At 32.5% G+C, this 18,939-nt stretch overlaps 1 protein-coding gene across 4 annotated transcripts in view; it reads right to left on the bottom strand.

The window, feature by feature from the left end:
• Hmt-1 (ABC transporter ATP-binding protein/permease Hmt-1) overlaps positions 1 to 17,668 on the bottom strand; it is a 69,737-nt gene extending 52,069 nt beyond the window's left edge. The window contains exons 1-5 of one of the 4 annotated variants that reach the window (XM_076471419.1): positions 17,199 to 17,561; positions 16,313 to 16,352; positions 12,245 to 12,814; positions 8,986 to 9,136; positions 8,055 to 8,256 (exon numbers count right to left, since the gene is read on the bottom strand). In XM_076471419.1, coding sequence (XP_076327534.1) covers positions 8,055 to 8,256; positions 8,986 to 9,136; positions 12,245 to 12,741 — 850 coding nt within the window. In that variant the 5' untranslated portion in view covers positions 12,742 to 12,814; positions 16,313 to 16,352; positions 17,199 to 17,561. The other 3 variants (XM_076471417.1, XM_076471418.1, XM_076471420.1) reach the window with 3 other exon arrangements.
• Positions 17,669 to 18,939: the final 1,271 nt, after the last annotated feature.

Here is an 18,939-nt window from a genome sequence, read left to right on the forward strand (position 1 = left end):
CATAGCTGCTTGATGTGAGGTATAAAGGTCAGCTTATGGTCAAAGATTAGCTCCAAGAACAGACAATGCAACTCACCGATACTGATTTCAGGATCAGGGTGAATACCCCATCGGTGGCAAAAGTGCATGCAAACAGTTTTAGAGAGAGAGAAGTTAAAACCATTTGCTGTGGTCCACTTCAGCAAACAATTGAGGGCAGTCTGTAGCTGCCACTCAATATACCTCATGTTCGACAATTGACAGGAGATGTGAATGTCATCGACATAGAGCCCGTTTGCAACAGTAAGAGGGAGTTGTGCAGTGATGGCATTAATCTTTAGAGTTAAAAGTATGAGACTCAAAACACAGCCCTGAGGGACTCCAAGTTCATGTTGAAAAGAACAGAAAAGTGTTGAACCCACACGAACTTGGAATCTCCTGTCCATTAAAAATTTTTTTAATAAAAATGGGCAAATGGCCATGTAACTCATACATGGAGGTGTCACAAAATGCCATACATTATATCATAAGCCTTTTCAATGTCTAAAAATACTGATACAAGATGTTCTCATTTGAGAAAGGCTTCTCTGATGGACGTTTCAAGTTGAAACAGGTGGTCTATGATGGAGAGCTGTCGTCAAAACCCACACTGGGTGGATGAGAGGAGGTTGTTTGATTCGAGGAACCAAATGAGATGAGCATTAACCATTCTCTCTTAGGTTTTACAGAGATAGTTTGTCAAAGCAATTGGACAGTAGTTTGAAGAAATCTTGAGATCCTTCCCAGGATTACAGAAAGGTAGGACAATAGCCTGGCACCAGGCATCAGGAAAATCATTCTCCTGCCAAATTCAGTTTAAAACATGCAGAAGAATAATAAGAGAAGCAAGAGATAGATGGTGAAGCATTTCATAGTGTACATCATCAGGTCCAACCAATGTACTACCACACCGATGAAAGGCCAGTTTGAGTTCCACCAGTGTAAAGGGATGATTATAGACATAGAGACAATAAGCTCGAAAGGACAGAGGTGTTTGCTCTGCCTGAGTCTTGATGGCTAAATAGGTGGAGGAAGAAGTAGAAGTGCTAGATACCTGGCAAAAGCTTTCACCTAGAGTATCAGCGATGCTCCGGGTATCAGCTACTTCCTAGCCATCAGAGAGCAAGATCAAGAGGGGGACAGAATTATACTGCCCACTGACCTTTCAAATCTTATCCCATATGACTTTGGAACTGGTGGTAGAAGACATGTTGGTTGTGAACTTAACTGAAGATTAATTCTGGCTTTGAAGTCTTACCTACCGGGCATGTGCACAGGCCTACTGGAAAGTGATGTGGTGCGAGAGTGTAGGATACCTATGAAAAGTATCCCAGGCCCATTTTTGAGCCTTCCATGCCAATGGCAGTCAGGATTCCACCACGGACAAGGATATTATGGAAAATGTGTCAAGGTTTTAGGAATATGTTGAGCAGCTTCTTGTATAATACAGTCAGTTACTGCTGCCACAGAGTCGTCTATTGATGGCTTACAGACAATGGCAGGATCAAGTCTGCAAGAGCAATAAAAGAGGGCCAGTTTGCTTGATCCATCTTCCACCAGGGCACATGGGTCAGATGGCATCAACCACGGCCAATCTCTCTCAAAATTATATGAAAATGATCACTGCCTAGTCGATTATTGTCAACCTGCCAAGAAAAATGGGAGAATAGTGAAGGGGAGCAAATTGAGAGGTCAATAGTATTAAAGGACTGACTAGGTGCATGAAAATAAGTAAAAGAACCAATACTGAAAAAAGAAAGGTTGTGATCAGAGAGCATATGTTCTATGAAGCAACCCCTCCTATCAACATCAGAACTTCCCCAGAGGGGATGATGTCCATTAAAGTTCCCAAGGATGAAAAAAGGAGACAGCAACTGTTCAATGAGAGCATCAAAGTCTGATTGATCATAGGTCCCTACAGGCAACAGGTAGAGAGAACAAACAGTGATGGTATGACCCAAGGAAACACGGATGACTACGGCCTCCAAGAGTGTGTCAAATAGCAAAGACAGGGTGGGCAAATGCTGATCAACCAACAGTGCCACCCCTCCATGCACTCATCCATCACACAGCTTGCCATTTCTGTACCTCCATGGATCCTGTCCTAGGTTGATTGGGCAGGTCTTTACTGTTGGAAGAAAATTCCAGCAACTGAGAATGTGAACAAATGATCATTTTGCATCATGAGGTGGGAGAAGATGTATCCAAAAAAATGCCTGTACCCAAAATCAAAAGAAGGGGATCATGGGATTTGTTGAAATGTATGGAAGGACAGAGATGGGTGTTGAAGTTGATTTAAAAACCTTTTTAACCATGGAGGTCAAAAGACTTTTCATTTGTTTTGAGAATGATTCTTTTTGAGGCACAGAGAAATCTGTCTGCACTCCCACTGTACTAGTGGAATGAAGCACAGCAGCATACATCTGAGATAATGTGATGGACAGCAACTTTCAAGCCTCAGGGTAAGTCATGTTTTGAATCATTTTCAAATACTGCACCTCTTTTTCTTTCAACCATTTAGGGCAAGAACAAAAGTGGGACAGGTGAGAGCCATTGCAATTGATGCATTGAGGGTCTGTTTCACACTCGTAAACATCATGGTCCTTGCCACCACAATGAGCACACATCAAGGAACCACAGCATGACATCTCTAAGTGACCGAACTGCTGACACTGGAAACATCAAAGAGGGTTTGGAGTGTATGGCTGTACTCTGCAATTAAGATAGCCTGCCTTGATGGTGGCAGGTGGACGTGGTGATGTAAGTGTGAGAATGAGGATATTGGTCGGCATCATAATTCCATCTTTGCGAGTTGATATACGCTTCACTGCAGAAACTCCTTGGGTGGAGAAACCAGCAAGAATCTCTGGCCCTGGGATGTTCTTCAAATTCCTCTCAACAATAACTCCTCATGATGAGTTCAAAGTAGCATGAAGTGTAACCTCAATAAGTATATCCCCAATTGCCTTTGAATGCAAGCGGAGTTCACTGTGTTGAAATGTTTCCACCAACATGTCACCAGATTGAAGCTTCTTTACAGACTTTGGATAGCCAGCAAGTACCTCTAGTACCTTCTGAATGAAAAAGGGAGACATTTGCCCTAAAGGTTTGTCTGAAAGTGAATGTGATATAAGAAAATGAGGTACAACAGGTGGTACAGATGGTGAGAATTGCTGCTCAGAATCTTCAAGACGTGGTCATTTACCTATAGACTGTTTTTTCACTATTTTATTAAGATTTTTAATTGGAGTATCCATAACGAAAAAAGGAAAATTTTGGTGCCCACTGACCCCACCCACCATAGAGCCCTATGAGGGAATGCACTACAATGTTAAACAAGAGCACTGCAGCAACTCATGGGTTTCGCGAGCACTATACCCAAACACCAGCATCAGATACAATGTCCACAACACCTGTTGAGAACATCCAACACTGATACTTGGTTGACCCTAGCTCAAGTGGACCAGCTGACTGATCCAAGGGGGGCCACCCCAAGACTGCCCATCCACAGGAATTCAAGACCAAAGTGGTGTATTAGGGTTGGACCCCTCAGCCACCAGTATCCTCTCCTCCCCTTCACGGGTTGCCACACACGGCAAACATGTGGGTGGATGTTCAGATCCCAGAGGAGGTAAACTGAAAGAACAGAACCTTCCCTGGAAAGTCCCTTCATCACATACAGGAATCCACACAGAGGGGTAAAAGATTGTAAATGGAAGGAAGGAAAACAGGAGAAATGAGGACCCCCCCCACAGTGAACTCAAGCAATTACACAAAGATAAATCAATTACCAGCCACCAACACCTAGTTTTACTATGGTTAACAAAAAGGAGGGAATAAAACCCTGGGAAAGATGGGAAACAGGTTCGATGCCCTGTTGCAATAGCAATTCCCAAACCACTTCTGACAGATGCTGGATGGTCATGAGATTTCATGGAAAAAAGAGATAGAACCTGAAGTACCTATTGACTGCTGTTGAAGGAATGTCAGCAATGAAGAAACTCAAACAGCCACTTCCCAATGGATCTGAGCCCATGGGGTAGTCACTGGGTGAAATGCTAAGGGAAGTGACAAGAACGGACAAGTAAGGACTGAGAAGGGGAAAGATGAAAAAAGATAATTGGAGATAAATAAGGCTCTGACTGAGATTAACAATATCTGTAAGTGTGAACTATTAATGGACTGATATCACCTAAGATTCTGTAGTTTCTTGGACCATATCAAAAACACAGTGCCTCAGAAATGGGGCCAGGTTAATCCCTCAGTTATGTTGAGGGTAAAAAGACTTAAGCTGTATGGCATCACCACACATACAGTCCGAACAACAAATAAACCAAAAAAAGATAAAATGCAGTCTTAAGTAGAGGAGAGAAGGGCAAGGGTATCTCTAAAAAACCCCTTTGGATTTGTGTGGAGAGCCTCAGATAGGATGAGTATGGAAGAAAGACACCTTAATAGATTGGTAAGGGTAAGATAAAAGTGAGAATATTGGGCATGGCCAAGACTGACAAATGATTTAGGAGGCACCTCCCAAATAGGGGACAAGAAACCTAATGACTGCTGGCCTAAAAATGAATAGTCAACATGATGGTGGGAAAGAGTGAACTAACTGGAAAGCTACTGGAATGCAGTAAGCTAATTCTCTATCAAGATTGTGAGGCAAAGTGATTCGCATGACCATGAATGTCAGGTGAGGGAAAAAAACCAGAACGGATTATGAAAATTGTTCACATAATAAGAAAGGACAAAGGGCATAAGAAATAAAAGAAAAGGATAAAATGTCATAAACCTAAGACCCAAAATTTATAAAGACTGCATCAGGCCTAATATACTTCTTGGATTTGGAATGGGAATGAAAGGTAAAATATAGAGGAGGTAAAGGGTAATTTAAATCCTCATCACTCTGTACTGGAGAAGCCTGAGCATTGTCCAGGGACAAAGGCTAACCCATGTAAAATTCAATCTCAGAACATAAAAGCAAGATAAATCCGATGTTGGGTCACTCACACTTAAGGTCTGAGAAAAAATGATCATCACTGGTGCAACCCTCCAAGTGGTAAAATTAATTTCAGAAGTTGTTGCACAAAAAAGGTTCACAGTATATAATTGCAAAAAAAGCAACTAGAAATAACTAATATTATTAGATGAAACAGGTTGAATGAAGGCCCACTAACTTAAAAAAAAAAAAAAGAAGGTACTTTGTGAGGAAACAAAGTCAAACATGAAGCATTAAACTACCATATGAGAAGTGATAATTCAGTAAAGGAGTGTAGAGGGAGTCACATGCATCATGTGAGTCATGTTGCTAGTTGTTAGGAAGTGATGCATGATGATTTGTATGAGACATGTGACAATCTTCCAATTTCTAGAGAAGGGAGCAGAAAGCTTATGGCAGGCATAAAGAAAATGTTTGTATATAAAAACCAGCACTGAAAAAGAATAGTTAATTTTGTGAGATGAGGTAAGTACCATATTGGATTTTTTTTATTATTATTATTATTTAAGTAAGTTTGAAATCACATTGTAGAATATAATTCAGACTCTAATATTATACGAGTTAATTTCTCAATTTAAAAGTAAATATTAAAGAACATATCTAGATATTGATTTCTGTGAATAATATAGTAAATGTTGAATGCAGCACAATGATGTGATGTCAAAATACTAAGTCTGTAGTTTCATACAAATCAGAAACACAAATTACCAATATTGACAAGCTAGAATATAAAACAAAAACCTCATGTTTTTATTTTGCTGAGATATGGCTTTTGTACTGAATTAAACACAGCTGCCACGTTCATCTCTTTCCATTTTTCGAAATGGTCCCTTATATACACTTATTACAATATATGACACGTAAATAACACATCAACAGCTCAGAATGTCCTCCTAATGGTTTTCTCAGCCATTTTAATTTGTGAAACGACTACCATATTCTTTCAAACTAAAATTTCAAGAAGGTAGGTTCTGTCTTCAACATGCTCAAAGTTTCACATCTTTTTTTTAGACCTAAATACAGCTTATTCACTAAGTTTAATAAATCATAGTAGAATTATATGGTGTCAGTATAGTTATTTATGATTTTTTGGTTATTCAACTGTTTATATAAAACCTAAAAAAATTTTGTTTGATATCTTCCATGTACAAAACTTTAAAAGGCTTAGCAACCAAGTTCAAAGGTCTTAGCTAGAAGAGATAATTGTTTACTTTACATCTTTATTTATTGTTCCATATTTATGATGTACAAGTTTTGTAACTTATTTCTAAATAATAATAATAATCTATATACATATACAATGTATAATAATTTAAATCTTACTCTATAATACAAAATATTAGTTCTCTAAAATACAGCCAAAACCAGGTCAAATTTATACTATTGGATACAGTAACATGAGTGCATCAATGCAAGTTATTTAATATAAGCTAGGCATAACTGGAAGGTAAATATGGGACTTAAGCTACTTAGACTAAACATTTGTATTTTTATGTGTATAATATGTAGTTATTCCAGTACAAAAAAAGCACAATTTATATTTAATTCCTAATTGTTTTACAATGGTTATGAGGTCGATCATTTGAAAGATCCCACAGAGGGTATAGAAAATAGCAAAGTCTTACTGAAAACAAACATTTGAAATGTATTCAGGACGTTTTAGAGATTACACAAATAATATTCAAGATTTTGGGGATAAAGAATAGTTTTTTGAGCCTAACATGATATCACTTATCACTTGGACTGACGACCAAACAGACTTGATATTTTCATAAATGATTCCTTAATAAAAGTATTTCATTAAAAGTTCCAATTTTTCTGCACAAAAAACTTGTAATCCTTACTAAAAGCATGCCAAATTTTGTGAAGGGGCACAGACCACATGAAAGATTATAGTGTAATACTTAGTGTGCAAATGTGTATAAGTATTCCTTTATATTCTACTGAGCCTGTGCAACAGAGTTAAATTTTTCATTTTGAATTAAGATACTAAATATATGGAATTAAAATATGAACTGTAAACTGTTTTCATGCCAAGTTTGCTAACTTGCACTGATAAAGTTGTTAAATTACATTTTGAATGTAACACCTTAAAAAGTTGTGATACGTGCACTTTGACCTTAGCCATACACACAGAGTTAAACATTCTAACCAATATAGATGGTGAGACTAATATCAAACAGATAATATTATTTACTTCATGTACTATCACTTATTCCCTGTCCCTTGAAAAACATGACACTAGTATAAGTAATATTTTACCTCCTTAATGGACCTTTACTGGTGACAAGATAGCACAGCAAATATCTAAGGTTTACGAAAATAAAAACATATCTAAATAATAAATAAAATTATTCAATAAATAGAAAGAACATCAACATTATAATTAAAACAGCCAAGTGTAATAAAATCTAAAAAAAATAGTTTACTATACATGATATATTTGATGTTGCTAATTCATCTGTTTATTACAGTTAAATGAAGATGGAAAAAATAAATATGATTTTATTTTAGAATAATACATTTGGCATAAAAGAAATAATATGTACATATACACCAGTTATGAGTAAGAATGCTTAATTGTTATGAGATCAATCACCCTACTTTAATAATAATTTTTACATTACAAAAATAGTTATGACAATACCAAAAAAACATGACTTATTTCAGCTCAATTTTGTTAACAAATATTTTAATAAAAATTTGCACCTCACACCTGTATGACCTCTGTCTTGCACAAATTATTGTCATTTCCATAACAGTCCACTTGCGAAGAGTCCAACTACAAGCGAATTACGTATATGTAGTTCCATGTGAAATCAGCACAAGACAGAAAACCCTTTTAATTTACTGATTTTTCAGAGACTAAATAGTATTGCAAAAATTAATTTTCAGTGTAAAACAATACAACGTATCTAGAATTTAAATGACATTTAATCAGCAATGATATTAAATGACATTAATCAATAATACTGCTGCTCATAAGTCATCAATTAAATCACTCACCTCTATGACATTTTAATTTACAAAATAGATGTACCTATTTTTTTGTTGAATATGGGGACATAAACATTAGTTATACGTCCTACAACCAACAACGTAAAGCATGCTATAACTCTTATTTGTAGCTTGAAGCTCTTTTTAGGCCAGATGAAAGGAGATAGCTTTCGACACTTGTGCCAAAGATTGGCAAAAGTTGATCTCTGTTGTGATGACTGAGTTGAACCTTCTTCTAATAAAGGCTAAAATAACAATAAGCATAAAATTTTATTAACTACATTCCTAATAAAATAATAAAGTAAGAATGACTGAGCAGTGCAATACATAGCTATTATAATAAACACAATATTGGCATTTCAAACTACAAAATCTTACGCTTTGATCAGTCATTCAGGAGTAGAATTAAAATTAACTACAGTTATCTATGAAGTTAAACAGCAATACATTAAATGCTCTCATAGACAAGGTAGCACCATAAGAGCATTACATGGAGAAAAATTGAAATGTGAACAATTCTGCTAAAGGTTGCATTACAACCACCTCTAAACCAGTGCATGTCTCAAAAACTCATCTAAATTTACAATGCTCTACTTTTACTATAATGCACACCCATGTTGCCATAAAAAATATGAAGAACAAGAAGTAATGGGCACAATATACACTTCAAACCAGGGATTGTATAAATCAGAAGAGGTAAATGCATCATCACATTACATAGGAAGAAATGTTGCAAAGATGATATTCTTAATAAAACTAGTATTTTTTAAATAAATAACTTTATGAAAAAACAGTTGCTTTCTAATTCAGATAATCACTTCTATCGACATTAAATGTGTCATATGTTCAACCCCACTCAAAAAAAAAATATATATATATATGTATACAGACTCAATGATTGCAGATATGAATCCACAAAAAGCAAAGTCAGAAAAACATTGGTTAACATGCCATTTCTATCATGTATTATGTACCTCACTCTGCTCCCGATTAAGATGTATCCTGTTGTAAAGATAGAAATCTTGGGACGTTGGAATTCCAGGAGCTTTCAAGCCGAGGACAAAAACCAGCATACAGCATATGTACCGCAACACAAAAAGACTGAATTCAAACCTATCTGAAACACTGAAAAAAAAGAAAATTAATTATCCCAATGAGTTCAGAAACAGAAATGATCTCTTATTCATCAACTTTTAATAAACAATTCACACAATGTAGCTAAATAAGTTTAAAGGCTTACAGAGCTTGCAATGATTGATAATGTTGAAGAGAAGAAAATTTAATGTTAGAAAATAAAACAAGACTTTCCTTTTTGTTTTATGAAGAAGAGTTGGTAACATAAAATGACGTATATGGAGCTAGTCACTACATTATAATATTGAAAAAATATAATCTTAAGACTGAAAATTATTGTGTGGTTCTTCAACAGTTCACCCATACCTCATACAGGTTTTATATTTTTAGTAGAGTAAAGCTGCATCACAAATACTTCATTAAAGTTTGTCCAGAGGAAAACATAAGCCAGTGAGGATCAGGTTTGAAGGAAGGAGGATCGAGTTATTTCATCATGAGAAGTTACATTTACAGATTTAGATACTTGAATGTAATTGCTCAATCTCATTAAAAATAAGAAGAATTTAGGGCAAAATGTAAAAAACCTGAATACAAAATATAGTGAAGGAAGAATCAAAAAGCACAGGAAGGTTATGCTACTGTTATATAACAATTAAAAGCAAGTGCACTGAGCCAATAGAAAGTGGGTTAAGAAACAAATATAATGGTTTTACTTTGCAAGATTTCACAACTTTTTATAACACAGTCTAGAAGATGAGCAAATGTTTTTTTTCTATTGAGATTCAAGACCCTGGATGCTGTTAAAGATGTTGAATTATATTTTAATTGTCCAAAAAATGAATTTATTATATTTTCCACAAAAACTTAATACCAGCACGATATATTATAATGATAAATTTAATGAAAAAAGTAAAGATTATACCTACAGAATCTTTAAAGTTTTATAGAAGTTGAAACACATGAACTTTATTTTCTATTATGAATATTCATGTTATTCTTGTTTACATTTTAGGTCTACAGACTGTTGTTGTCCATGAATTGTGTGCAAAGCTTAGAGTTATTTGAAGTAGCAGTTCTTAATTATGCAGCAATAGGTTAGAGGGAAGGTAATTAATTACCTGATAACTTGTGGGCTACTCTAACTGAAGAGTGGGATATGACCTTTACTCTTATAGTGCAACCATGGCCCTAAAATGCACCATGAAACCTTAGTTTTGTAGTCTTGTTTGATAACTACTGGGCTTTGCTCAGTCTGTGAGAAATAATTTGATTTTGGTTTGAAAATGACTATACATGAGCCCTGTGAAAGGCCTACTTATGTTGTCTGGGCTTGGATACAACATAAAAATGTTCATACATCACTTCCATTTATAGGTCATTAAATCAGAGAGAGATGTAACTATTTAAACTCAAACATTTATACTATTTACAGTTCAATACTTGTGTTTAAACCACTTAGAATGATGCAACTAAATATTTATTTCATTAATGTTTATTAGTACTTGATATTTTTCTCAATGTGGAACTTTCACGTCTTTACCACTTACAACTACGTTTAAGTGACAGAAAGAATAATTAGGGTCAAATATCATGGATGCCATTATCAAGATTAAAGCATAAGAATTAATAATGTAAAGAGTGATTATCCGGTGGGTTTCTTTAATCTCTTCTAACTAAATTCTAATTTAGCTTAAATGTTTAACTTTAAAATGCAAGTAAAAGATTTAGGTGGTTCAAATGTTCTTCACAGTACATTAATCACTAACATTGTTTTTTCTTATATTCAATCTACCAATGCTTCACTTACACGATTAAATATTATATATATTACTTTTTCTGCAATGTGGTCTATATAAAAAATACATAAGTAAAATGAATGGTGGTATATGATACATGTTCATTTCAGTATAGTTGAGTATTGTTTAATTTTGAAAAATAATGCACCCACATTTACCTTTGAAGTGTATAAAATAGGGAGATTGGTGGAAAAAATAACAAAAAGCTTTTTGTTCAATCAGGCTGTTTTCACTAACCTCCAAAAATGTCAGATAATGGTCACTAGGTTAAAGAACATATTTTAAGTGTAACTTAAACCAATGTAATTTATATATTCAGACTGTTTGCAGTTGACACAAATTTTTTGTTAATCCTGAATAAATTTATTGAAAAGATGCACATTTCAGTTGGTTAATCGTTGGACATTAGTTTATTGATTGCATCAGTAAAGTTTATATTAGGTGAACCTGAAAAACAAGCATTCTGTAGCTGTGAATTTAAAATATATCATCTTCCTTTTTACATGAAAACTCTTCAGAAAATCAGTTGCTTCACTAGAAATTAGTTACTTAACCCAGTCATTTGCAAAACACTTTTTTTTTGCTATGTTTCAAATGTCCATGGACATACTTTAACATAAAAAAAAACTGGTCTCTGTTTCCGTACATATCATTCTGGCAAAAAATTAAAGGGAATCAATATAACTATGTTTTGATTTAACTGTTAATAATCATTTTAAATATAATACTAGAAAAATGTTATTTAACAGAATGTAAGAAAAATTACTCATTGGAATTGTCAAGATGTATTGTACTTCATAGTTTTATTTAATTAAGTTATCAGTTGCAGAGATCACTTCATAAAACTTACGTTGAGAGTCAGAACAGTTTTATGTTCCAGAAAATCATTGAAATATTTGATCCAAATATCACTGGAAATAATAATAGCCAAATGAAGTAGATACTACACATATCTTACTATCAAGAAGGCCAAGGACTGAATCCTGGCTCTTTGCTACCAGATGCAGTCCTACTCAGAACATTTCTGTATAGAACAGCTAACTAGCAGCTAAATGTAATATATACACACACACACACACACATATATCTTACATATATACTATTTAGTGATTAGTTTTAAGTAATATGAGAAAGGAAAATAACCAATTATTAATTAGACCTAACTTACTGTATAACTACTACCATGACAACAATTTATATCTTAATAAAAAACATGTATGTTCAAGAAGCTTTAGAAAGGTGGATCTTTCTAATGTATTTGGGTTGTAGGGATTTTATCATTTTATAACAATTTATATCTGATTGTCAAAACCTCCTTAAAACATAAAATATTAATGCAATAGAAAATTTATCACCTACTTACCCACTTAAATCAAACCACCAGTCCTCATTCTTTAAATTCAGAAATGCCAAGTTTTCAATTATAAAATTCAATGTCCAAAATGTGAGCAGTACCCAGCCATGTCCCCAAGTTGGAATGCTTGGTAAAGCCCTCTGTCTCTCAAGAAAAATTAGTATAACAGACACAGGCCACATAACACTCGTTAGAATGACTGCTAATATCATATAACCATAAATTTGCTTGTCTCCTACAATGGTGGCTTGAAGACCAAAGCGTACAATGTTCAAAAGTGGGATGAAAAATGATAAAAAAAATTGTAATTTTAAGAGGTGAGACTTAGGAAGGAGCCTATCATCTAAAGGGGAAGAATATTTTTTGTAAATTAAATACTGGACAGTCCCTGCAATGCTGATAAAAAGGAACAATCCAGAGTTACCAAATGTGTCCACAAAACAATGTGACAGTCCATGGTTCACCCAAACCTCTGTCAGAGTGATATTTTGGGGACAAAAATGCATTTTCAAGAAAGAGAGTTGTTAAATATGGTCTTTATGTGGCCAGAAATAATCAGATGTAACATCAAGACGCCATCTGCAAATAAAGAAAATACAGTTCTCTAATACAAAACAAACACATTTATGATGCATACTGATATATATTAACTAAGGTATATAAACTCATTTAATTAAAAACTTAATACAGTTTTCAAATAAATCATACATTGTTACTAAAAATCATTGAAACTACAGTTGTAACTAACTGAAAACTCACATTGAAGCACTGTAAAAAAAAAATAAACAAATTGTTCATCACATATTGTTATCTATTACTGTAAACATCTTTGTTACATTAATACTGGTTGCATAATTTCTTTATCAAAAATTGACCTATATTTCAAAATTGCTTTCTAAATTAGGTGCATCAGTATGCAAATAGTCCTTATTTTTTTGTAAATAAAATTAAAACTGTATAAGTGGGTAGTCAAAACTTGTAAAAACAATTACTAATTTTTCTTTCTTTCATATAAGACAATTGTCATTGTTCAGATACTCAACTAACTACAGAAACATTTAAAATAACAATGTGTATTAAAGTGCATCTTATTTCAAAAATGCTGTACCCTAATTTTGTAGATGATTAAACAAAAACACTTCAGTCTTTATCACTAAATAATACATATATATTTAAAATATATCTTTAGCAATTTTCATATAAATGTATCAATACAGGTTAAAAATACCTAAAAATGCATTTCATAGCATTCAAAAACACAAAATATCTGGACTGAAGTATTTAAAAGGCACATACTTTAGAAAATTGGGGTATAAAGAATAAATGGTGTTTTTAAGATATTCAATACAAGTTGTGGAACAGAAAAAATGTGTTACAAAACATTAAACCTATGTTGTTTTTTTTAATAAACTGTTGTTGGTTATAATGCTTTTATTACAAAATGTACTGAAACTTTTTTGTTAAAAATTATTTTTGTATTAACTACTCTTCTATATAATTGTATACATCAAACAGGATTTAATTTTAGTCCAACTTCAAATTCAAAATCAGCATCAAATGTTTTTGTTAGTAATTGCTTCAAATCAGCCTGACAGTTCCATGATTTTTATAATATACTTAGTCTTTCAAAGTGACAATGTTTAATTCTCATTACAATTACTGTTGTATTTTGAAGACAATATTTAACTAATTTCCTAGGTTTTATACTGCCATACTGATTTCTTTTACAATACACAGCACAATTTCAGTTACAGATATGTTCAGTTTCATACAAGAAAGATGTAGTGTTTCTACATTAAAAACTGTCCCAATAAATCATTCAATTACATTCCTTTTTCAAGCTGCAGCAAACCAGCTCATAGAATGTCTCCAAGTTTTTGTTGTTTTTTCAAGTACACACTTTTAGCTCATACCTCCAAAATCTCTTAACCAATTTGAGACTAAACTACAGTTTTGGACTCAGGAGGTCAAACCCTATAGGTTGATGTATTTGATCACATCCAAGGTCTCATAAATTAATTCACTTTAATTATGCCTGAAATAACTTGTATTTGAGAGTAGACTGACAAAGATCCTTAAATAGTAACAAAAACTGAATCAGATGAAAGTGCACCCCACACTTGGTATTGATGGTGCACAAAAATATGGCAAATAAGAAAGAGAAAAAAAGTATCATAGATTAATTTACTTTAATCCTGCCTAAAAGAATTTCACGTGGCTACTTAGAATTCCGTCTTGCTTTTGGCTCAAAGTAATCATTGAAACAGGACATTTTTCTTACTTTGGGTTACTTAGCAAGAATAAAGTTAGTGACAAAAGACCATAAAATATTAATATATTCATAACTGTAATAGCAAGAGAGTAAGTGTTCTACAAACTTTATATACTAAAAATCACTTAATATTTTAACACATCTCACACACACTCACACAAAAAAGCTGAAATAAAAACTATCAAAAAATTGGTAAAAACACCTAAACATGAAAAAATAAAAAAAATTCAAATATATTTAAAGACAAAAAATTGTAAGTAAACGAAACTTAGAAAATCAATATCAAAACTCATAAAAATCAAATAAAATATTGTCATTAATAAAATGGATCACAGAAGAAAAAAAATTAATAGATAATAAATTAAGGCATCAAGTGAGAAAGAACTTCATGTATCAAAACAACAAAAGCACTGATAATCACATAATGCAAATTTAGAAATAAAAATATCAATAATATGTAGAAACAAAACAACAAATAGATGAGAAAAAACAGAAGCTTGAACATTAAGTGCTTTAAGTTAAAAGGTGCCAAAAATAAAATCCTCCTCAAAGAAAATATAAAATAAAACCTTTAAGGACAAGAGGAGGTTTATTCCTCTATCAAGGATGTCCCATCCACTGAGGAAAAAAATCTCAAAACCAGCTCTCACAATTCAAATATCTACTAAGCTCTCCCATATGTACTCATGAATTCACTGCATTCCCTATGTTTGAATTTTATTTCAAAGCCAAACCATGTTGAAAGAAAAAAATGTCTTAGCTTAAGATGACTCTTTGTCTAACTATGCCAAAATTTATATTTATATCCCTTATCTTAAATTCTCATCCATTATAAACCTCTAAGAATTCCACCATGAGTGAACACTAAACTTCATAATATGTAATGATTTTCTTCAATTTTAGCCTTTTCAAAAAGAGCATAAAACACATCCACATGCTATGTACACAAAACAAGTAAACAAAAAGACAAACAATGGACAACCATGGAGAATGAAGCAAAATCTTGCAAACAAAAATAAAAGTTCCAAATTATTGAGCAAGGATCCCAACATTACAAAAAAAAACTAATATAACTTTATGAAGAATTCAAACATAATTATACAACAGAAAACACAAAATAGATAAATAATATAAAAAAGAGCAAAATTAAGATTACTCAACCAATTACTGTTGTACTCTCACCTATCAAACCACCACCATTAACCCAAAACATTTGTTACTTTTCTACTACACCCCTGTAACTGTTACTGTTAAACCTAACATTTAACAACTAATTATATTGTTTTTATTGTTTGTCTTCAAACTAAAGCAAATTATAAAACAGGTTGAATACATTGTTTTACTAGATAACTACAATATAAAATGTCCCCTGTTGGCACACCAGTAAGTCTTGAGTTACAATGTTAAAAATCAGGGGTTCGATTCCCCTTGGTGGACATAACAGATGGCATGGTGTGGCTTTGCTGTAAGAAAACACACATACAAACCCAAAATCTAAATACTAACTTGTTATCTCTGTGTTTTAGAGATTACCACATTTACTTAAACTTGGATACATTAGTTTAAATTCAATTAAGTAGGTTATAAATCAGGCAAAATAAACTGTATTATAAAATACTATATATGTCTAAAACTAGTTGTTATCACTTCTAAAAATGTTCTGTTATACATAATTAAAAATAAACTTTATTACTTCAGTGTGAAAACAAACTAATAATGAAAAAAATTATTCAGTAGGTTAGTAAATATTAGGCTTAACAGTAACAGTTGTGGATGGAGTAACAAAAAAGTAGCAAAATATTCACCTAAGTAATGGTTGTTTTCTGAAGCCTGTTTCCTCCTTTTCTAGGGAAAGTAGATGTATTACAAAACAGTACCTGAAAGCTCCCACAAACTACTGAGTATCTATCTTCCAAAGTTTAAAATAAGTCTGTTTTGCAGGACTCTGAGATTTCTACTTAAAGTTTTTCAATATCATCTGAATTGATTTTTCTTCAACTCTTTACCCAATTAGAATTTAAGAGAAAACTGATCTTTGCAATCAAACCTAATTCACTTCAAATGCTTTGTCTTCTCTTCCATGTAAAAATAACAAATCTTTTTTAGTAGTCTGTGTTTTTCTCCATAATAATGTTTTGTGTTAAAATCTAATACCAGTATTTAGAAGATATGATGTTATTTCTTTTTCCTTTTTTGTATTTAACTTAATTATAAATGACTATTAATTCAAATATGCTTTAAGGGTATTCATAATACTCTTTTTTTTTTTCATTCTCATAAGCCTCAAAAGTTTGATTCATCATATTCTAAGTATATTTTTTAATTGCTAATAGTAATAATTGGATTTCTTTGTTTGTTTATCAACAAATTTGTTGTGACTTTAACATGAATACACGTACAATCACAGTTAGCATGTTTTATTATGATTTTCCCTGTACCTTGTAGGTTTAAGAAAGTTCTATAAAAATGATATATTACTTTTTTAACTCTATGTCTTATTTTATTAGCCACTGAGAGACACACCAGACCACACTAAATTTATGGTCTTCTAATCCTTTGCATTTTAAACTTAGTTTTATCTCATGTGAAAATAAAAAAAGTTGTTAATGGTATTTACCCTTATTTTCTAAACTTTTCCTTTTTAAACAAAGAACAGTGTATTTAAAAAAGGAAACCACATACATAACTTACAATCTGACTTGGTACATTGGTGATACTACTTTTAACTAATTAACGTAATAATATGGAGTACAAATGGGATCCATAGAGAAAGAAAACGAAAAGGGTCGATTGGTATGTAAAAAATGCTGAGACACATATATTGACAAGTTCAAAGGGGTAGACTTTCACTCAAGTCCGTAAACCTGATATCTTAGTTATTTACTTAATAGTTTAACTGTAAAGTAAACTGTTAAAACTTAATATCTAAGTAAACCAATTTTTTACTACATCTGAAACAATAAAGATATTAACGTGACTGCTTATATCTAATATAAACTTTCAAAGAACAAAATAAGATTTAATTTATTACAAACATATTCTAGGTATTTTATATTAACTACCCGTATTAATGTTATTTTTGTTATTGCTCTTCGGACACGCTGTTATCAGGATAAATTGAAGAAAATAACAGCGCCACATTAGATATATGTATATATACACTGAGAAGAAACTATTTATGCTAAAAAAGTTATATCTCTTTTTTTTATTGAATGAAACCTTTCATTTTCTTTACATTAAACAAGAAAAATGTCATTATACTCGATTTAGCTCTAAATATTTGAAAAGGCTTATATTTTATAAGTACAGTCAGTTAGTACTTTGATTTTATTTCTGTTCGGTGGACGCAGCAGATAGCCCGATGAAGCTTTGCTACAAGAAAACACACACTCTTATATTTCTCTGATTCGTAAACGTGCTTTCTCCACATAGTTAGCAAGAAGGTTATCAGTGTACTTGTGTATTATGCAAGTATATTGTGAGCTTCTTACCCCTTAATATACAAAATAATATTTATCTGCACATTGTGTATGTAGTTTTAATATAGAATATTGGTTCAAGGAACTACTTGCTGTCCCGTTTTTAGTTACATACTGTACAAAGAGCTATTTTCGGAGTTACCAACCCTTTCCCACTTGTCTTGAAATCGCGAAACTTACGCACGCATTATTTTCAGGCAAATTAGCAGTAGTTGTCTGAACAATAGGATCAAGGTCAAATGTAGTATAACTTTAATCCAAGAAAAGCACCAGATTGCACCATTTTTCTTTACAATGTTATCAAATACTACACTGCTGTTGCACAAATAATGCATTCAGCCCTGTCATTAAGATGTAAGTGTCAGTATTAAACACGCTACTGACTGTATTAAGGTATAAATAACAATTGTTCTCAAAAAATGAAAATCAAGATTGGATAGCTTTTGAACCTGTGCTGATGTTTACAGGTTGTATCAGAGTGATTCTTATAATAGACAAAGCTAAGATTTTATAATAAAAACTATTTTGAGAAAGTGAAGGCACGATTCAAAACTGCTACTTTATATGGTGATATAGCATACGCCACAGTGACAAAGAGCCATTATAGTTTTGACTTTATGCGTCATAAAGTAGCATGCTGACGTAATTTAATTTGATTATAAAATAAATATTTGGCAGTTATTTTAATTATAGCCAGAAGCAACATCTGAAAAACTGTTCTATTCTAAAATTAATAGATGAGAAGTCCCTCTGCTCAAATTATTTTATATGCAAGTACTGTACAATATGAAATTTGTAAGAGAAAATAATTAATTAAAGAGCCATCAGAATTTTGAGAGAGGTAATTTTAATTTAGTGTTGTGTTGAATGTACCATGAGTTCTTTCTATTTTAGCTCAATAAGTGGAAATTTAGTTCATCAAAACTGTTTACAGTTAAATATGTCTGACATAT

This window comes from Tachypleus tridentatus, chromosome 12 (genome assembly GCF_004210375.1).
Source record: "Tachypleus tridentatus isolate NWPU-2018 chromosome 12, ASM421037v1, whole genome shotgun sequence".
NCBI lineage: Eukaryota > Metazoa > Arthropoda > Merostomata > Xiphosura > Limulidae > Tachypleus > Tachypleus tridentatus.